At 48.5% G+C, this 21668-nt stretch overlaps 1 protein-coding gene across 4 annotated transcripts in view; it reads left to right on the top strand.

Moving 5' to 3' along the window:
• The window catches only part of EFCAB14 (EF-hand calcium binding domain 14), a 28597-nt gene extending 7055 nt beyond the window's left edge, over nucleotides 1-21542 (top strand). Inside the window, exons 4-11 of one of the 4 annotated variants that reach the window (XM_068163861.1) lie at nucleotides 2352-2450; nucleotides 5813-5923; nucleotides 7741-7818; nucleotides 9879-10070; nucleotides 11978-12058; nucleotides 13431-13542; nucleotides 15498-15629; nucleotides 18550-21542. In XM_068163861.1, the coding sequence (XP_068019962.1) occupies nucleotides 2352-2450; nucleotides 5813-5923; nucleotides 7741-7818; nucleotides 9879-10070; nucleotides 11978-12058; nucleotides 13431-13542; nucleotides 15498-15629; nucleotides 18550-18725 (981 nt within the window). In that variant the 3' untranslated portion in view covers nucleotides 18726-21542. Of the gene's footprint in view, nucleotides 1-2351; nucleotides 2451-5812; nucleotides 5924-7737; nucleotides 7819-9878; nucleotides 10071-11977; nucleotides 12059-13430; nucleotides 13543-15497; nucleotides 15630-18549 lie in introns of all 4 variants that reach the window. The other 3 variants (XM_068163860.1, XM_068163862.1, XM_068163863.1) reach the window with 3 other exon arrangements.
• The last annotated feature ends 126 nt before the right edge of the window (nucleotides 21543-21668 follow it).

The following is a 21668-nucleotide window of genomic DNA, read 5'->3' as shown; positions in this document are numbered from 1 at the left end:
TTTATCCTCTCTACCTTTTGTAGTCAAATGTGAGAACAAATTCATTTTCTTCATTTTGACTACTGATGGCTACAGACTGATCCTAAAGGGATAGTGTTAGTAGTTAGTGACTAGCATGTAGTTGTTTGCATGTTTCTTTGGGTGCTTTGACAATATCTTAGCTGGAATGAATAGGTAATCCTGAAGACCCTCTGAGTTCCTTGCTGTCTGGGTCAAACAGTTGACAGAACTTGAGTGTGGTGGGTTGGAAATGCCCCCTCACAACATTAACTTTGCCAGACCAGCTCAGCTGGAAGCAAATGGAAGCTGCATTTACAAGCAAAACTACAATCTACAATGCCATGCAGTGAATATGTACAAAATATACAGGATGTACAGGTATTTACAATTAACAAACAGCACAAGAACCCTCCCCTGGCCAAAGACCAGGGGAAGCTAATAGCTTCTCCCTCTGCCCCCTCCCCCCCTTTTCCCCCTTGTACACAAAAGGGACGAGAGAAAGGAGCAGAGAGAGCTTTTGTTAGGCTTAGCCACAGCAATGCAGCCAAGGTCAAGCAGGAGCAAGTTAACCTCTCTCTCCCAGAGCAAAGTAGTGAAAAGAAGAGAGAGTTTTGTACAACCTGTTTTAAGTCCCTTATCTGTTCCAAAGGGATTGTTAAGAGCTATCATTATTTTTCTGTTTACACCCAACAGTGATTTATTTACGTTTTGCTACTATCTGGTCAAGATCTGTGAACATTTGTAAAGGCACAGCCTAAAACCACCACACTGAGCTAGACTGTCACTGTTTCACTTCAGTAGCAGGAGGTTTGGGTGATAGGTGTAACTTCTTTGCCCATCTCTCCCCTGGCGATGTTGCATGGCCTTGCTGGGTTTTAGCAGACAAGTCTGATTGCTAAATACAGAAGGGGATGACTGTTTCCTTCCATCTAAGTGCTGCTTACACAATTTTTTGTAAGTCATTCTTGGGTAACAGCCTCTCTCTCCAAGTGTATGGCTGTAAGATGGGCAGAGGCTACCTTACTGAAAAGAAGGGGCTTCTATGGCTTGGACGGGAGCACACTGCGATGGGTTAGGAACTGGCTGGAGGGCCGAGCCCAGAGAGTGGTGGTGAATGGTGCCACAGCCAGCTGGCGGCCAGTCACTAGTGGAGTCCCCCAGGCATCAGTGCTGGGCCCCATCCTCTTTAACATCTTCATTGATGATCTGGATGAGGGCATTGAGTCCATCATCAGTAAATTTGCTGATGACACCAAGCTGGGGGCAGGAGTTGATCTGCTGGAGGGTGGAGAGGCTCTGCAGAGGGACCTCGACAGGCTGGACAGATGGGCAGAGTCCAATGGCATGAGATTGAACACATCCAAGTGCCAGGTTCAGCACATTGGCCACAACAACCCCATGCAGTGCTACAGGCTGGGGTCAGAGTGGCTGGAGAGCAGCCAGGCAGAGAGGGACCTGGGGGTGCTGGTTGATGGTAGGCTGAACATGAGCCTGCAGTGTGCCCAGGTGGCCAGGAGGGGCAATGGCATCCTGGCCTGCATCAGGAGCAGTGTGGCCAGCAGGAGCAGGGAGGTCATTCTGCCCCTGTACACTGCACTGGTTAGGCCACACCTCGAGTACTGTGTCCAGTTCTGGGCCCCTCAGTTTAGGAAGGAGGTTGACTTGCTGGAAGGTGTCCAGAGAAGAGCAACAAAGTTGGTGAGGGGCTTGGAACACAGCCCTGTGAGGAGAGGCTGAGGGAGCAGGGGTTGCTTAGCCTGGAGAAGAGGAGACTCAGGGGTGACCTTATTGCTGTCTACAGCTACCTGAAGGGGGGTTGTAGACAGGCAGAGGTTGGTCTCTTCTCCCAGGCAGCCAGCACCAGAACAAGAGGACACAGTCTCAGGCTGTGCCAGGGGAGGTTCAGGCTGGAGGTCAGGAGGAAGTTTTACACAGGGAGAATGATTGCCCATTGGAATGGGCTGCCTGGGGAGGTGGTGGAGTCACCATAATTGGAGGTGTTCAGGAGGAGACTTGACAGGGTGCTTGGTTTCATGGTTTAGTTGATTAGGTGGTGTTGGATGATAGGTTGGACGCGATGATCTTGAAAGTCTCTTCCAACCTGGTTTATTCTATTCTATTGCTTTCATTCAGTTAAATGATAATGAAGCCCTTGCTTCTCTTGCAAGAGGCCAGATGTTTTGCTGGACTTGTAACCCAGAGAGAAGTGTGTTTCCTTTCTGTGTACATGGATAATTTTTGTCTTGCCATATGGGTGTTGTTTTTTTTGATAGAAGTTAAGTCTCTGGTGTTGGAGAAGGCCAGAGTTGGGATTATGTTGACTAATTGTAAATGCTCTTCTTTGGTTTTAGATCCTGCTGTTGACCTCAACAGTAAATCATCTCAAAAACAACATAAAGTCTGCTTCTGATCTGATTTCTCTTCCTCTTACAGTAGAGAAGCTTCAGAAGGCAAGTACTGTGAATGTGGCTGTGCTAAATGTGTTCTGTGCTGCAGCTGGGCTCTTGGGGACAGCAGGTGCCAACAGGAGTTACCTGAATTACCTGTGAGGAGTAGTTGCTTCTCTTGTTCTTAAATTGGACTTCATGTACTTGGTGTTGTGTGGTCCTATGACAGTGTATGAGAGATGAATGATTTGAAGGTCTTGCTTTGTCCCTTTCTGGAGGTGCCTTTGTATTATGTTGGCACTTCTTTACCTTGGATCTGACCTTTCTGGTTAGTTTCCTTCAGATTGCTAATCTTAATCTGCAAGGAGTCCTGCCTGCAGTTACACAACTTGTGCTTGTTCAGCTTTTGCAATTGGAAAAGAAATTGGATTGCTTTCTGGAAAACTCCCTCACCTTCAGCAGGGTATCATTCTGCACCTCCACTTCCATTCTTGAGACTGGTAGGAGTCTAACTTGGGAGCAGTGGGCCCAAAAACATGAGCATGAGAGCTTTCTTGGTGATCATTACATGCATGGAAAAACCTGAATTGAACTGGGATGGGTTTCTGACAGTCCTTTGACAGATGAGCTCTACTGGCTTGCAGAAACATCTGAAGTGACTTATATTACAAGAGGGATGTGGAGGTGCTGGAACGTGTCCAGAGAAGGGCCACAAGGATGATCAGAGGGCTGGAGCACCTCTCCTATGAGGACAGACTGAAGGAGTTGGGGCTGTTCAGTCTGCAGAAGAGAAGGCTCCCAGGTGACCTAATTGTGGCCTTCCACTATCTGAAGGGGGCCTACAGGAAGGCTGGGGAAGGACTTCTCAGGATCTCAGGTAGTGATAGGACTAGGGGAAATGGAATGAAGCTGGAGGTGGGGAGATTCAGGCTGGATGTGAGGAGGAGGTTCTTCACCATGAGAGTGGTGAAGCCCTAGAATGGGTTGTCCAGGGAGGTGGTTGAGGCCCTGTCCCTGGAGGTGTTTAAGCCCAGGCTGGATGAGGCTCTGGCCAGGCTGATCTAGTGTGGGGTGTCCCTGCCCATGGCAGGGGGGTTGGAGCTAGATGATCCTTGTGGTCCCTTCCAACCCTGGATGTTACTATGATACTATGTTACTAAAGTGTCTTCTTATCTGCTTTGGCTGAGTAGTCTTTACTAAAGAACTATCTTGTTTACCTGGCTAAGAAGAATGGCTTGTTGAAACTTCCCTGTGTCTTCCCCAGCAGTTCTGTTTATTTAGCAAGGAGCACTCCTCTCAGGCTCACACCTCATGGCAGCCCAGGCTGTTATGGGTTTCCACTTCTCATTTGCTCCCCTGCAAAATGAAGGTATAATCACCAGGCTAGCCATATCATAGTATCATTCAGGGTTGGAAGGGACCACAAGGATCATCTAGTTCCAACCCCCCTGCCATGGGCAGGGACAGCAATTAGTGTGGTTTGGCTGATCAGGATGCTTGGATTTCTTTTTCTGGGAGGAGTACAAAGCTATTTGTAATGTACTGTTGTTAGCATGCTGGATTTTTACTGTGTCATAGCAGAAGGAAGTCTTAAGGCAATACCTAGTCTGGAACCTGCACCTGCTTGCTTTATGTGTATATATAACATACAGGCAAATCTTGTCACCTTGCTGCCTTTGGTCTGTTAAGACAAAGTGTTAGGGCCCACACATTTAGCTTGCAGCAGTCTGCTGAGCACCAAGGCCCCATCCTGTATCACAAAAATCAAAGCTCCTGGGAACTTTTGAGATCTCTCCAGTCTCTGCTGTTCAATCTAAGTAAGTTAAGTTAGATGTGGCATCTGTTTCCACTACTTTCTGGATGTGATCTTGCTTGGATTTGTGTTTGGGAAGGTTGATACACTAAACCCAGGGAATCATAGAATAGATTAGGTTGGGAGGGACCTTAGAGATACCTAATTCAACCTCCCCACCATTGGCAGGAATCCCTCTCAACTAGACTTGGCTGTTCAAGGCCTCTTCCAACCTGGGCTTGAACACCCACACAGAGGAGGCATCCACAACCTCCCTGGATAACCTAAAGGTCTTGTGAGGTCCTTGAGGACAGAGAGATCTTACTGAACCTGTGTTCAGACATAGAATAGAATTAACCAGGTTGGAAAAGACCTTTTGAGGTCGTCGAGTCCAACCTATCACCCAACACCATGCAACATGAAGGCCTGGAGGAGCATTTGTATTTGTTTGGATATAGTCTGGGTAGTAAGAAGGTCATGTCAGTGCCTTCAGAATCATTGAATTGTTAGGGTTGGAAGGGACCTCAAGGATCATCTAGTTCCAACCCCCCTGACAAGGGCAGGGACACCTCACAGTAGATCAGGCTGCTCAGAGCCACATCCAGCCTGGCCTTAAAAACCTCCAGGGATGAGGCTTCTACCTAAGTCTCCTCCTAAACACCATCATCATTGGAGGTGTTTAGGAGGAGACTTGATAGGGTGCTTGGTTGCATGGTTAGTTGATTAGATGGTGTTGGGTGATAGGTTGGATGTGATGATCTCGAAGGTCTCTGCCAACCTGGTTTATTCTATTCTACCACCTCTCTGGGCAACCTGTTCCAGTGTCTTCACCCTCATGGGGAAGAACTTCTTCCTAACATCCAATCTGAATCTACCCCTTTCTATTTTTCTTTCCTTGCCCCTAGTCCTATCACTCCCTGACACCCTAAAAAGTTCCTCTACAGCTTTCTTGTAGGCTCCCTTAAGATACTGGAAGGCCACAATTAGGTGTCCTCAGAGCCTTCTCTTCTCCAGACTGAACAGCCCCAACTCTTTCAGTCTGTCCCCATAGCAGAGGTGCTCCAGCCCTCTGATCATCCTAATGGCCCTTCTCTGGACACCTTCCAGCACCTCCAGATCCCTCTTGTAATAGGGACTCCAGAACTGGAGGCAGTACTCCAGGTGGGGTCTCACTAGAGCTGAGTAGAGGGGGAGAATGACCTCCCTCGACCTGCTGGCCACACTTCCCCTGATGCAGCTCAGGATCTGATTGGCTTTCTGCGCTGCAAGTGCACACTGAGAGCTCCTGTTGAGCTTCTCCTCCCCCAGCACCCCCAAGTCTCTCTCCTCAGGGCTGCTTTCCAGCCAGTCACTGCCCAGCCTGGATTTGTGCCTGGGATTCCCTCGACTAGCTTGAGGTCTCATTGTGCAGAGGCTGGCTTTGGTTATTGGCCTGGAGATGCAATGGTTACAACTTGCAGTTCTGTCTGCAAGGGAAGTTCTGAATCCTCGACATTTGTGTGCAGATTTGGGTGGCAGCCTGCCTTCAGTTCCACTAACACAACATTGTTTAGCAGATGGGCTCTTTGGGGAAGGTGCAGTTTGAGGAAGACTGAGATTTATATGGGCTTTTTTGCCATCTTCTTCATTCCAGACTGTAGCAAACATAGGCAGCACGCTCACCAGTGTGTCTCATGATGTTGAAAGCATCCAGACAGCCATTGAAGAATACAAGAAATCCATAGAAACACTCCAGAATGATGTGGTAAGAAAATGTACTGATTGAATGTTGCCTTTTCAGAGGGACCTGCATAGTATGGAGCAAGTTTAAGAGCTGCTTGGAGTTCTGCCTTATGCCTTTGAAATACTTCTGAAGTTTCAAGCATAAGCTTATCTTCTCATTCCTGTGGCATCTCCTGTCTTCACTAGTGGTGTCCCCTAGGCATCAGTGCTGGGCCCCATCCTGTTCAATATCTTTAATGATGATCTGGACAAGGGGATTGAGTCCATCTTCAGTGAGTTTGCAGATGACAGCAAGCAGGTGGCAGGAGTTGATCTGTTAGAGGGTAGGAGAGCTCTGCAGAGGGACCTTGCCAGGCTGGACAGATGGGCAGAGTCCAAAGGCATGAGATTGAACACATGTAAGTGCCAGGTTCTACACCTTGGCCACAACAACCCCATGCAGTGCTACAGGCTGGGGTCAGAGTGGCTGGAGAGTGGCCAGGCAGAGAGGGACTTGGGGGTACTGGTTGATAGTAGGCTGAACATGAGCCAGCAGTGTGCCCAGGTGGCCAAGAAGGTAAATGGCATCGTGGCCTGGATCAGGAACAGTGTGGCCAGCAGGAGCAGGGAATTCATTGTGTCCCTGTACTCAGCATTGGTTAGGCCACACCTTGAGTCCTGTGTCCAGTTCTGGGCCCCTCAGTTTAGGAAAGATGTTGAGTTGCTGGAAGGTGTCCAGAGAAGGGCAACAAAGCTGGGGAGGGGTCTGGAGCACAGCCCTGTGAGGAGAGGCTGAGGGAGCTGGGGTTGCTTAACCTGGAGAAGGGGAGGCTTAGGGGAGACCTTATTGCTGTCTGCAACTACCCAAAGGGAGGTTGCAGTCAGGTTGGGGTTGGTCTCTTCATCCAGTCAAGTAATACCAGAACAAGAGGACACAGTCTCAAGCTGTGCCAGGGGAGGTTTAGGCTGGATGTTAGGAAGAAATTCTTCACAGAAACAGTGATTGTCCATTGGAATGTGCTGCCCAGGGAGGTGGTGGTGTTGCCATCACTGGAGGTGTTTAGGAGGAGACTGGATTGGGTACTTGGTGCCATGGTTTAGTTGATTAGATGGTGTTGGCTGATAGGTTGGTCCTGATGATCTTGAAGGTCTTTTCTCTATATAGTGCCAAGTATGTATTTCTCTGCAGCCTGGACTTTGGGTCCTACTAGACTTCTTACTCTGCAGGTTTTTGCTTCCTACTACACAGACTTGGAGCTTTGGGAATCTCTGCTTCTGTGTGGTGCAGGTTACTGCTTATCGCTCCTCTGCACTGTCTTAGGATTGTGAATGTGGAAGTGTTGAGATGGTTGAGGATGCACATGAGGGGGAAACTTCTGACCAGCTTTACCAGCAAGTACTCACTGGCCTTCTACTGACCTCCCACTTGGGACTTAACAAACTGAGACAATAATTAAGGACTTTCAGCTCAGTAGCAATACAGAACTACTTTAGTGAGAGTGTTTGCAGATACAGATCTAAACCAGCCCCATGACAAGACTTGGTTCAGTTAGTGGGTGCTACAAGAGCGTTGCAGCTGTGGCAGTGTGTGTGGTAGCAGTGCAATGTGTACCATAATACTTCATTAAAGGGAAAAGAGCTCATTAGGAGGGTTTCATTGAAACAAATTGGGACCTTGTGTGTTTGAGAAGGAAAACACTATATTAGCTTAGTTAAAATTCTGCATGCACCACAGACATGAGTGACTGTAATTGTAGCACAAAACATCTTCAGCTACAGCCTGCCAGTTATTAGAAGCTCAGTTTGGGGGCTTGTTTGCCAGCATTTGCTAACATAATTTTCTGCTTTTGCCCTTAGAAGGAATTGAAACACATACCTTCACTTCCCTCCACTGTTGTGCCAAGAACTGAGACAAACCAGACAGAAAATTGCAACAAGGTATTGTTCTCCCTTGCATAATAAATATCGGTGCAGATGTCACTGATAGGTAGCTTTCTGTGAGTGTTGCAGTACTGTAGTGTACAAACAAGTGTGGCTTTGATCCAGACAACACAGATATCATCCTTCAGAACAAAACAGGTGATAATTTTGCTGGTCCTGTGTAGGTGCAAACAGGAAAGCATCCTAGTTTGAGGGTGGTTTGTCTTCTAACTGGCAGCCAGGCAGAAAGGGACCTGGGGGTGCTGGTTGATAGTAGGCTGAACATGAGGCAGCAGTGTGCCCAGGTGGCCAAGAAGGCCAATGGCATCCTGGCCTGGATCAGAAATAGTGTGGCCAGCAGGAGCAGGGAATTCATTGTGTCCCTGTACTCAGCACTGGTTAGGTCACACCTTGAGTCCTGTGTCCAGTTCTGGGCCCCTCAGTTTAGGAAAGACGTTGACTTGCTGGAAGGTGTCCAGAGAAGGGCAGCGAGGCTGGGGAGAGGTCTGGAGCACAGCCCTGTGAGGAGAGGCTGAGGGAGCTGGGGTTGTTTAGCCTGGAGAAGAGGAGGCTCAGGAGAGACCTTATTGCTCTCTACAACTACCTGAAGGGAGGTTGTAGCCAGGTGAGGGTTGGTCTCTTCTCCCAGGCAACCAGCACCAGACCAAGAGGACACAGTCTGAAGCTGCCCCAGGGGAGGTTTAGGCTGGAGGTGAGGAGAAAGTTCTTCCCAGAGAGAGAGATTGGCCATTGGAATGTGCTGCCCAGGGAGGTGGTGGAGTCCCCATCTGTGGAGGTGTTCAAAGCAGGATTGAATGTGGTACTTGAAGCCATGGTTTAGCTAGTCACGAGGTGTTGGGTATTAGGTTGGAATTGATGATCTCCGAGGCCTTTTCCAACCTTATTGATCCTGTGAAGAGTAAAAAGACTGAAATGAACATCTGGCAAATTCTGGGTGTACTTTGTTCATGTAAATGGAAAGGAGCTATAGACTATTTATGAAGTGGATTTTACAGCAGGTACTTGCCTGGCTGAGCAAATTTGGGAGTGGCAAGTATTGAGTCACCCTCAGTGTATTTGAGGTGTGGAAAGCAGGGATTCAGCAACTAGAAAAATAAAGAGATGGAGTGTATGTGTTCAGCTGAAGGGTTAGAATGGAGTATTCAGCAGTGGTTAGGCCACACCTTGAGTCCTGTGTCCAGTTCTGGGGCCCTCAGTTTAAGAAGGACATTGAGACACTTGAACGTGTCCAGAGAAGGGCAGTGAGGCTGGGGAGAGGCCTCAAGCACAGCCCTGTGAGGAGAGGCTGAGGAAGCTGGGGTTGCTTAGCCTGCAGAAGAGGAGGCTCAGGGGAGACCTTATTGCTGTCTACAACTACCTGAAGGGAGGTTGTAGCCAGGTGGGGGTTGGTCTCTTCTCCCAGGCAACCAGCACCAGAACAAGAGGACACAGCTTCAAGCTGTGCCAGGGGAAGTTTAGGGTCGAGGTGAGGAGAAAGTTTTTCACAGAGAGAGTTAGCCCTTGGAATGTGCTGCCCAGGGAGGTGGTGGAGTCCCCATCCCTGGAGGTATCAAGAGGGGATTGGATGTGGCACTTGGTGCCATGGTTTAGTAGTCATGAGGTGGTGGGTGTCAGGTTGGACTTGGTGATCTCTTTGGTCTTTTCCAGCCTTATTGATTCTATGACTGCATTTATTTGCATTTGAGATAGTCAGAATCCTTCTGAAAAAAACCAAATCTTGTGCATAAATATGGCTAGTAAATGTTTTCCTGGGGAAAAATAATTGGTGTGGTTACTAAGCTTGCCCTGGGAAATGAGATGAATAGGCTTTCTGTGCTTGCTGGCACAGCTGAAGTGCTTACCTTAGCAGCAAAGGGGTTAGTCCTGAGGAATAATCTGTTTCAAATTTGAAAGCTAAAGTAACCTTTCTGGAAGCTTCCAGCTGAATGTTTTCAGTGGTTTCAGTGGAGAGCCAGTCCTGAAGTCTGCCCTGTTCAGCTGGCTCAGTCGCTGCGTTGTTCATAGCAAGAGTGCTGTGGAAGTTAAGTGAGCTGCCACCAGCTGGTTTTGTATTTCAGGACAACCAGGCACTGCAAGCAGCTTTGGAAGAGCTAAATAATACTGCAGTGGGGTACCACAAGCTGAATGACATCAGGCTTCTAAATGTGGATTCAGCCATTGGCAACCTTAGCCGGCGGGTTACACGGTTAGAGAACTCTCCCCTTGCTGGCAGTTACCTGGAGAAAAGAGACAACTTGTCTAGCAGTGAGGTAAGTATTTTTTCTGACCAAGGATGCCTCCTCAGGCTAGTAGTTTCAATACTTTATATACAGCACAGGTAGAGCTTTTCAACCCTAACTGTAGAAAATGTCAGGATGAAACTGTCAGCTCGTGGCTTGGACAGCAGCACTTTGTGCTGGGTTAGGAACTGGCTGGAAGGCTGAGCCCAGAGAGTGGTGGTGAATGGTGCCACAGCCAGCTGGCAGCCAGGCACTAGTGGTGTCCCCCAGGGATCAGTGCTGGGCCCCATCCTGTTTAATATCTTTATTGATGATCTGGATGAGGGGATTGAGTCCATCATCAGTAAATTTGCAGATGACACCAAGCTGGGGGCAGGTTTTGATCTGTTAGAGGGTGGGAGGGCTCTGCAGAGGGACCTTGACAGGCTGGACAGATGGGCAGAGTCCAAGGGCATGAGATTTAACACAGCCAGGTGCTGGGTTCTACACTTTGGCCACAACAACCCCATGCAGTGCTACAGGCTGGGGTCAGAATGGCTGGAGAGTGGCCAGGCAGAGAGGGACCTGGGGGTACTGGTTGATAGTAGGCTGAACATGAGCCTGTGGTGTACCCAGGTGGCCAAGAAGGCTGATGGCATCCTGGCCTGGATCAGGAATAGTGTGGCCAGCAGGAGCAGGGAAGTCACTCTGCCCCTGTACTCAGCACTGGTTAGGCTTCACCTTGGGTCCTGTGTCCAGTTCTGGGCCCCTCAGTTTAGGAAAGATGTTGAGTTGCTGGAAGGTGTCCAGAGAAGGGCAACAAAGCTGGGGAGGGGTTTGGAGCACAGCCCTGTGAGGAGAGGCTGAGGGAGCTGGGGTTGCTTAGCCTGGAGAAGAGGAGGCTCAGGGGAGACCTTATTGCTGTCTGCAACTACCCGAAGGGAGGTTGTAGCCAGGTTGGGGTTGGTCTCTTCTCCCAGGCAACCAGCACCAGAACAAGAGGAAACAGTCTCAAGCTGTGCCAGGGGAGGTGTATGCTGGATGTTAGGAAGAAATTCTTCATAGAAAGAGAGATTGGCCATGGGAATGTGCTGCCCAGGGAGGTGGTGGAGTCACCATCCCTGGAAGTGTTTAAGAGGAGACTGGATGGGGTGCTTGGTGCCATGGTTTAGTTGATTAGGTGGTGTTGGGTGATAGGTTGGACTCGATGATCTCTGAGGTCTTTTCCAACCTGGTTAATTCTATTCTAAACACAAAACAGTTACATTTTAAAAGGCTGGAATTTGTTCCATACTCCTGAACAGATGACCAGTGTTAAGAGTCTCTCTGATGTACTCATTTCCTCCCTGCAGCATCTACACAGAATAGCCAAAACACTGATAGTTAAGACTTGAGTTTCTACTTAATGAGATGGGATAGGATTCAGAACTGTGTTTGAGTAAGGCCTTCTGGCATGGGTCTGTCAAGACCACTGAGGAGCTTGGTGGGCCTCTGGATTGTTCAGCAGTACTTACATGTTAAAAAGCACAAAGGCTAAGGGTGTGGGGGGTTAAAAAAGGCTAAATATGTTTGCAAATCTTTCCAGTGCTTTCTGTTTGTCATACTGGGGCAGGTCTGTGAGAACAGGTTCTGTGTGTTTAGCAATAAGGATCATCTTGATGCTGCTGTGGTAAATTATGTCAGTCCCTGTCTCCATGTTTATTTAGGTGTTCAAGAGGGGATTGGACGTGGCACTTGGTGCCATGGTCTAGTCATGGGGTCTGTGGTGACAGGTTGGACTCGATGATCCTCAAGGTCTCTTCCAACCCTGGTGATACTGTGATTCTAGTTTGCATTTCTTCCATTTATTCCCCCCCTCCCTGCTCCATGCCTGCCAAATGTGAAGGAAAGAAGCTATTGTAGAAGATAATAAGCATATGAATAAACTTGGTTCTCCCTCATTATTTTTTTTCCTGTAGGGGAATGATCTAACTACCTCTGCAAAACAGGGACATGAAGATCAACTAGATAATGAAACTAATCCAGATAAAGACCTGGAGGTAAAGGAAACACAAACAATAGTGGTGTGCTGGAGCATGTAATTGTCTGTATAACCATGCTGGAATTGAGACTTAATTGAGGAGAGGTCTGCAAGCAGGCTAATCTGATTTTTTTTTTTTTCCCCCTTTTAAAAGTCCAGAGCAGAACAACAGTTTATCCATTCCCATTTTTGGGACAGGAAGTCAAATCAGGATGGAAGAAAAGTTCACTCGTGCCATTCTGACTACATATGGGATACCATAACAGAGCTGCAGTAACGTAATATCAGTCAGGGCTGGAAGGGACCACAAGGATCATCTAGTTCCAACCCCCCTGCCATGGGCAGGGACACCCCACACTAGATCAGGCTGCCCAGAGCCTCATCCAGCCTGGGCTTAAACACCTCCAGGGACAGGGCCTCAACCACCTCCCTGGACAACCCATTCCAGGGCTTCACCACTCTCATGGTGAAGAACCTGCTCCTCACATCCAGCCTGAATCTCCCCACCTCCAGCTTCATTCCATTCCCCCTAGTCCTATCACTAACTGAGATCCTGAGCAGTCCCTCCCCAGCCTTCCTGTAGGCCCCTTTCAGATACTGGAAGGCCACAATTAGGTCACCTCGGAGCCTTCTCTTCTCCAGACTGAACAGCCCCAACTCCTTCAGTCTGTCCTCACAGGAAAGGTGCCAAGAAGGCCAATGGCATCCTGGCCTGGATCAGGAACAATGTGGCCAGCAGGAGCAGGGAGGTCATTGTGTCCCTGTATTCAGCACTGGTTAGGCCACACCTTGAGTCCTGTGTCCAGTTCTGGGACCCTCAGTTTAGGAAGGATGTTGACTTGCTGGAGCGTGTCCAGAGAAGGGCAATGAAGTTGGTGAGGGGCTTGAAACACAAGTCCTATGAGGAGAGGCTGAGGGAGCTGGGGTTGCTTAGCCTGGAGAAGAGGAGGCTCAGGGGAGACCTTATTGCTTTCTACAACTACCTTAAGGGAGGCTGTAGACAGGCAGAGCTTGGTCTCTTGTCCCAGGCAGCCAGCACCAGAACAAGAGGACACAGTTTCAGGCTGCACCAGGGGAGGTTTAGGCTGGATGTTAGGAAGAAGTTCTATACAGAGAGAGTGATTGCCCATTGGAATGGGCTGCCCGGGGAGGTGGTGGAGTCACCATCACTGGAGGTGTTCAGGAGGAGACTTGATGGGGTGCTTGGTGCCATGGGTTAGTTGTTTAGGTGGGTTGGATTGGTTGATGGGTTGGACATGGTGATCTTGAAGGTCACTTCCAACCTGGTCTATTCTATTATTTTAAATGAGTACTTTTTGCTGATTCCTCCATTTGTTGATGGGGTGCTTTTAAAGAATTTGGGTGGTGTTTGTTTTCTTCTACCTATGCAGGAAACAGAAACTAGAGATTCTCAGGTATCAAAACTAAGAGAGAAGCTTCAGATGATGAATGCTCTCCCAGGCAAGCCAGTAAATGACAGACCCACTGAGACATCAAAGAATGGTAAGAATGCTGGATAATAGTAGTCCATCAACCTGGAGGTTCCCTGTGTAACTTGAAGAGTCACTCCTGAAGGTGGGAAATGTAGACTGTTCCTCCATGATTTTGGTGAAAAATATTTCAGTTAAAGTGGTAGGAAACTGGTGGCTCTGAACCAGGCTACAAGAGTTTGAAAGCAACTTTCCATGTGTGTGGCAGGATTCACATAGAATCATAGAAGTCTTAGGGTTGGAAGGGACCTCAAGGATCATCCAGTTCCAACCTCCCTGCCATGGGCAGGGACACTTCACACTGGATCAGCCACCTCAGAGTCACATCCAGCCTGGCCTTAAAAACCTCCAGGGATGAGGCTTCCACCACCTCCCTGGGTAACCTGTGCCAGTGTCTCACCACCCTCATGGGGAAGAAATTCTTCCTAACATCCAATCTGAATCTATCCATTTCTATTTTTGTTTCGTTCCCCCTAGTCCTGTCACTCCCTGACACCCTAAAAAGTCCCTCCCCAGCTTTCTTGTAGGCCCCCTTCAGATACTGGAAGACCACAATTAGGTCTCCTTGGAACGTTCTCCAGACTGAATAGCCCCAACTCCTTCAGTCTGTCCTCTTAGGAGAGGTGTTCCAGCCCTCTGGTCATTCTTACGGCCCTTCTCTGGACACCTTCCAGCACCTCCAGATCCTTCCTGTGATAAGGGCTCCAGAACTGGACACTGTACTCCAGGTGGGGTCTCACCAGAGCAGAGTAGAGGGGGAGAGTCACATGTATCACCAGCTTGTGTTTCATGGATTCATAGAATGGTTTGGGTTGGAAGGGACCTTAATGATCATCTAGTTCCAACCCTGCTGCCATGGGCAGGCACACCTTCCACTAGACCAGGTTTCTTAAGGCCTCATCCAGCCTGGCCTTGAACACCTCCAGGGAGGGGGCATCCATGAGCAACCTGTTCCAGTGTCTGTAAAGAATTTCCTCACAGTGCCCAGTCTAAATCTACCCTCCTTAAGCTTTAACCCATTCCCTATTCTATTCCTATGAGGCATACAGGAGAAACCTGTAAGAATTCATACCCTGGAACATCTATTTAATCTTTTTCATCAAAAGCCAAGTGTAATATAGAGGAAGGGTCTGCATTTCTGGTGACTTGGCTCAGTTCTGCACTTCTGCTCTATGTGTTCCATTAGTGCTGAGGAGAAGATTTGGAATGCTTAATTTCAGTAGAGCTGAGCTTGCTGTTAATGTGCTAAGCAGCAACTTGGAAGTGTAGACATTGCTGTTGAGGAAGGTAAACTTGACAGAGGAAAAAGCAGGCCAGGTGTAATTAGCTTATTAAAAGCTTGCTCAGCACTTTCAGGACCAGGAAGTAGAAAGCACTTCCAAGGTAGTCTTTATATGGGGTTTACAAATGCACCTTAGTACAGCATGGAAGATTAAAGCTGAATGACTGGTTAAGGAAAAAAAGGAGACAAAAGTTTCCTTCCTTCTGTTCTTGCAGTTATTGGTAAGAGGGGACAACACTGAAATGATTTTTGCAGCATTCTTGTCTCCTCTGGCATCTGTGATGGAAGAAATAAAGAGAGAGAATGACACAAAGGCTCTGGCCAGCCTGATCAGGTAGTGCTAGGACTAGGGGGAATGGAATGAAGCTGGAGGAGGGGAGATTCAGGCTGGATGTGAGGAGGAAGTTCTTCACCATGAGAGTGGTGAAGCCCTGGAATGGGTTGTCCAGGGAGGTGGTTGGGGCCCCATCCCTGGAGGTGTTTAAGCCCAGGCTGGATGAGGCTCTGGCCATCCTGATCTAGTGTGGGGTGTCCCTGCCCATGGCAGGGGGGTTGGAACTAGATGATCCTTGTGGTCCCTTCCAACCCTGACTCATACTATGATAAATGTAGGGGGTTTTGGAATTGTTTTGGGTTGGGTTTGCTAACTGTAATTACTAAGACTAATGGAAATTGTTTTGTAACAGTTGAAAGCAGTCTGAATGCTACAGCAGAGCCCACAGACCTTTTGAGACTGACATCAAGGTCAGCTGATGACAACACAGAGAGTGACAGGCAGCAGAGACATCTGTCCTTACCAGGAATTTCCAGCATCAAAGGTATGTCCTTTCTGGGCTGACCTTGTCTTTTGCTGACTAGTTCATGTCAATGCTAAGAAGTCTAAGCAGTTATGCTGCTGTTTCTGGGTGTTTTGGGACATGAGAGGTGAATTTTAAAAGCTTGAGAACTACAGACTTCAAAAAACAAAAAGGGGGCAGAGGAGGGAGCTGCAATTAAAAGCAAACAAAAAACCCAAACAGAGACAAACAATAAAAAAAGGCAACCCAACCAAACCACCAACTCCTCCCTCCCTCCCCAAAACACCTAAAAGGAGAGAATAGCTGCCATGTGATAGAAAAGAAACTGGTAGTGAAACAGGAGTGTGCATTATAATAAACTGTAAGTTTTTTGAGTGCTGAAATATCATAGAATAGAATCAAGAAGGTTGGAAAAGACCTCAAAGATCATCAAGTCCAACCTGTCACCCAACACCATTTAATCAACTAAACCATGGCACCAAGTGTCACATCCAATCCCCTCTTGAACACCTCCAGGGATGGTGATTTCACCACCTCCCTGGGCAGCACATTCCAATGGCTAACAACTCTCTCTGTGAAGAACTTTCTCCTCACCTCAAGCCTAAACTTCCCCTGGCACAGCTTCAGACTGTGTCCTCTTGTTCCAGTGCTGATTGCCTGGAAGAAGAGACCAACCCCCTCCTGGCTACAACCACCTTTCAGGTAGTTGTAGACAGCAATAACGTCTGCCCTGAGCCTCCTCTTCTCCATGCTAAACAACCCCAGCTCCCTCAGCCTCTCCTCACAGGGCTTGTGCTCAAGGCCTCTCACCAGCCTTGTTGCCCTTCTCTGGGCATGTTCAAGAGTCTCAATGTGCTGCTTAAACTGAGAGGCCCAGAACTGGACACAGGACTCAAGGTGTGGCCTAACCAGTGCAGTGTAGAGGGGCAGAATGACCTCCCTGCTCCTGCTAGCCATGCTATTCTTGATGCAGGCCAGGATGCCATTGGCCTTCTTGGCCACCTGGGCACACTGCTGGCTCATGTTCAGCCAGCTGTCAATCAGCACCCCCCAGTCCCTTTCTGTCTGGTTGCTCTCCAGCTGCTCCAACCCCAGCCTGTAGCTCTGCATGGGGTTGTTGTGGCCAAAGTGCAGCACCCAGCACTTGGGCTTGTTGAATATCATCATTTTGGACTCTGCCTCTCTGTCAAGGTCCCTCTGGAGAGCCCTTCTACCCTCTAACAGATCAACACCTGCTTCCAGCTTGGTGTCATCTGCAAATTTGCTGATGACTGACTCAATCCCCTCATCCAGATCGTCAATAAAGATATTGAGCAGGATGGGGCCCAGCACTGATCCCTGGGGGACACCACTAGTGCCTGGCTGCCAGCTGGATGTGGCACCATTCACCACCACTCTCCAGCCAGTCCCTAACCCAGCAAATATTATATCCCAGAGACTGTAAGGGAAGTCAAGGACAGAATTAAGGTGCTGAAGGACTATGAAGCAGGTGTGTTGTGTATGTTTGGGGTTTATTTTTATCCCTTTTCCCCTGTATTTTGTTTTCTTGTTTGGGTTTTTGTTTGTTTGTTGTTTTGGTTTTTTAAGAGAACACAGCCTTGTCACATGAGTGTGTTTCTGGATCCTGCTGTTCAATCTCTTCAGCTACAGAAGGGCAACACTTCTTTAACATCTTTACTGATGATCTGGATGAGGGCATTGAGTCCATCATCAGTAAATTGGCTGATGACACCAAGCTGGGGGCAGGAGTTGATCTGCTGGAGGGTAGAGAGGCTCTGCAGAGGGACCTCGAGAGGCTGGACAGATGTGCAGAGTCCAACGGCATGAGATTGAACACATCCAAGTGCTGGGTTCAGCACATTGGCCACAACAACCCCATGCAGTGCTACAGGCTGGGGTCAGAGTGGCTGGAGAGCAGCCAAGCAGAGAGGGACCTGAGGGTGCTGGCTGATGGTAGGCTGAACATGAGCCTGCAGTGTGCCCAGGCGGCCAGGAGAGGCAATGGCATCCTGGCCTGCATCAGGAACAGTGTGGCCAGCAGGAGCAGGGAGGTCATTCTGCCCCTGTACACTGCACTGGTTAGGCCACACCTTGAGTCCTGTGTCCAGTTCTTGGCCCCTCAGTTTAGGAAGGAGGCTGACTTGCTGGAGCATGTCCAGAGAAGGGCAACAAAGTTGGTGAGGGGTTTGGAACATAAGCCCTATGAGGAGAGGCTGAGGGAGCTGGGGTTGCTTAGCCTGGAGAAGAGGAGACTCAGGGGTGACCTTATTGCTGTCTACAGCTACCTGAAGGGGGGTTGTAGACAGGCAGAGGTTGGTCTCTTCTCCCAGGCAGCCAGCACCAGAACAAGAGGACACAGTCTCAGGCTGCACCAGGGGAAGTTCAGGCTGGAGGTCAGGAGGAAGTTCTACACAGAGAGAGTGATTGCCCATTGGAATGGGCTGCCCGGGGAGGTGGTGGAGTCACCATCACTGGAGGTGTTCAGGAGGAGACTTGACAGGGTGCTTGGTGCCATGGGTTAGTTGATTAGGTGATGTTGGATGATGGGTTGTACACGATGATCTTGAAGGTCTCTTCCAACCTGGTTTATTCTATTCTGTTCTATTTTGCAGCAGGAAGTGATTAGCCCTTTATGTCATCTGTGCTCCATTCAGAGTTTGCTTTTCTGGAGGATAACTACAGCTGTATGCAGTTAGTGGTTGTAGAACAGGCTCTTGGTTGTGGCCAGACACAAGAGATTACTCTCTCTGTAATTTAACCCAGAAATGTTGGTGCTGCTTTTATTCCCAAAGGGTTGCTGATGGCTTGTGACAAACTGCACACTTGGGGGGGGATGCTTTGCTGGGTAGTGAGACATAGTGCAGTAAAAGTGGAAGAGCAGCTTATAGGCTATTCCTGTGTTCTCAAAGGAGCTCCTTTTCAATCCTTGTTCTCTTTGCAGATCTTCAGAGTTTGTTTGAAAAAGCAGCAGAAGATGCTGATGGAAAACTGTCCTATGAGGATCTTCAACAGCTGCTTGGCTCTGCAGCCCCAGAGTCAGAGAGCTTTAAGCAATTTGACACAGATGGGGATGAGAAGTACTCACTGCAAGAACTGAGATTAGCTTTAGGTGTCTAGGATGCATAGCTAGGAGTGTGAGATGGATGGATGCTGCTGTAGCTGAAGGAAACTATGGGGCATGGAAAAACTTAAGCCTGCACTTTCCCAGTGTTTTACTGATCTTTGGAGCTAAACTGCTGTGCACACATGTGGCCACCTCTGGTTTTTAGTTTCATTTGCATTTAGTGGAGAGAAATTTGCCAATGGATATGTCACTAGGACATAGTGTTGGGACTGTGGAAAATCCAGGGAATGCCCCCCCCCCACTTGGAAACCTTTTCCTCTCATATTCTTTCCTTTTCAAGGGGAGTCCTTGTTTTTAATTTAAGATGTGTACATACTAAAATAAAACTATGGGTTTTTTATATTTCACTGAAATTTGCCTTAAATTAGAGAGCTGCACTTTATGTAGAGCAGAAGGGGGGGAGAAAAAAAAGCCCCACAAATCTATCTTGTAAAGATGGGCTGCTTCTGCTTGTAAATATTTGAGATACAGTGGATTATGCATATTTAAGGGGAAGATTGTGTCAGGGGCTGTGTTGGTACTAAGCTGTGGCTAGTGACAGGCTGAGCCTAAAAGGGGTGGACCTCTGTTCAGCTAAATTTCTGATTTTTTTTTCCCTAAGTATACCCAGGAATGAATTCAGACTCAGAGGAAAGCAAGAGTGATAAATCATGGCCATCTATGTTAGGATCTATTTGTAGAGGGAAGGGTTGAAAAGCATTTCTGTGTCATGAGCCTACAGGAGCAATTATCTACCAAGTGCTTGGGTTTTCACTTCAGCATTCTTTTAGCTTTGCTATGTTGCATTTTGAGCCTCTGGTTTTGTTTTTGGGTTTTTAAATAGAAAATGAAGTATTGACTAACTTTCAACAGGTGCTTGAAATGTAAAAGTCTACAATGCAGTCTGCTGAGCAGCACCTGATTTGGTTTTTTGCCTTGGATGCACTCGGTGGTGTACTGATGGTGTCACTGACTAGTCACTGGAGATCTTTTGAAACAGGGCTGCTGGTGTTGCCAGTTCCTTTCACCCATGATTGTTTTGGGTCACCCTGAGGTGTTCTGAGTTAAGCTCCTGGTCTGTAGGAGTGTGAGTGGATGGGGTGGGCTGAGAGTAGACCTGTGGGCTGTTTACTGACTGATAGGAACATGAGCACCTCTTGGCACTTGCAACTTTTGTACTCTCACCAACAGAGGGATCTGAAAAGCAGGGTGGGAGTGTGCAGTCCCATTTGTCATTCTCTGTTGACACATGTGCTTTGTAAGTGAGGCTTCCTTTCTAGAGAGGATTTCCTTATTCTGAGGGATCTAAACATTGAGTGTGTTTGTAACTTGCTGGATCGTAGATGGTGACTTTATCAGAAGGAATTCACTTGCAGGCCAGATCAGGGCCAACTTGGATGATTTTTCTCCCAGACACCACTGATCTTGTTGGGAGGTTTTTATCTGATCAGTGAAAAGTTGCCCACCTTGATGAAACACCAGTTCAGGCGGAGCTTGGTTCAGAAGTGTTGACTTTTACACAACTTTAGGCTGGATGTGCTTCTCAGTGATGGTGTTCTGGAAGTATGAATCAGTGAAGGAAATGTACAAAATGGAACCCTGTTACCCATTGCCTAGGCTTCCTTTCCCTGTTGCTCTTCTGTCCTGTTTGGGTAATGCAGCCATCACCCAATAGGAAAAATGCTTTTGATGTGACTGCAAAAACCAAACCAACCGACCTTGGCTTTTTGAGAGGCCAAGAAGCCAACACCTGCTTCTTGCCACTTCCCACACCCTTTTATACACTACTGTATAACTCCTTAACCAAATAAAAGAGAAAAGGAAAAAAAGAGAGCAATAAAATGTAACCATTCTGGTATTTTATGTGTACATACTGTATCATAGCTATATGCCAGAGTTGGCAGAATATTTTTGGAAGTTTAATTTGTATGGAATTTAACTGACCTTAACATTCAAGGGATGATTGTATTGTCAGGTGAATCTGTTGGGGTTTTCTTTTGTTTTGTTGCAGTTTTGCTTTGTTTTTAGAAGGCTCTTCCACAGCAGTAGTGAAACTGTCAGCTTAGAAGACAGCGTGTACTGCTCCAGCCACCCGTGTCCCTCTGCCTGTGGCCAGGGAGCCAAGCTGGTCAGGAATTGGCACTGGGGCATGGCTGTCCATTGGTGCTGCTTAATTTGCATGTCCAGAGCATAGTTGACCGGTAATTGCTGTAGCAGCTGCTGTTGTAGGATGAGCTTGTGCTGTCAAGTTAACAAAAGCCAGTCGTCCCTGAGCCCAGTGGCTGCTGTCTGGCCAAGGGTAGCTGATCGTGGTGTGTGCCTGCTCTGCTGCTGGTCTCTGTCCCCCATGCGTGTGAAAGCCCTCACGCTGGGTTTAGGTTTTAGTGATGCTGCAGGTGCTGGAGGGCATAAGAGCCGTGAATGTAGTAAAGACACCAGCCTGGACCTGCTCTCCGCTGTGGCTCACACCTGCAGAGTGCGGGTTGCCCGAGGGGCGGTTGGAGGCCGACCTGAGGAGGCTGTATGCTTCTTGTGCCTTCTGGGGTGGCGAGTCTTCGGAGAAACATGTCTGAATTCAGAACACGGTGAAACAGGGGGCCCAGGCTCTTGTGCTGTGGTTCTGGGCTTGCTTTCAGCCTGTGTTTGTGCGGTTGGGGGTGACCTCTGTGGGGACCAGTGCGCCTCTCGGTTCGCTTACTGACCCTTACAGAGAGCTGAGCCCGCAGCGTGCTGGCCGCGCATTGTGCTTCGCTGCTCCGCCGGCTTTGGGCTACGGCCCTCCACGCTTTTCACCATGTAACACTGATCTCAATAAAAGTTCGCTTTCCCCACTGCGTCTGGCGGCCCTTTCATTGCGGGGGCGGAACGGAGCGGCGGGGCCGGGGCGGCGGAACGGAGCGGCGGAACGGAGCGGCGGGGGCCGGGGCGGCGGAACGGAGCGGCGGGGCCGGGGCGGC

Source organism: Melanerpes formicivorus, unplaced genomic scaffold (assembly GCF_026170545.1).
Source record: "Melanerpes formicivorus ecotype bairdi unplaced genomic scaffold, bMelFor1.0.p_v2 SCAF_75, whole genome shotgun sequence".
Lineage (NCBI taxonomy): Eukaryota > Metazoa > Chordata > Aves > Piciformes > Picidae > Melanerpes > Melanerpes formicivorus.
The sequence above is the reverse complement of the archived record's forward strand: the minus strand, read 5'-3'. Positions and strand labels throughout refer to the sequence as shown.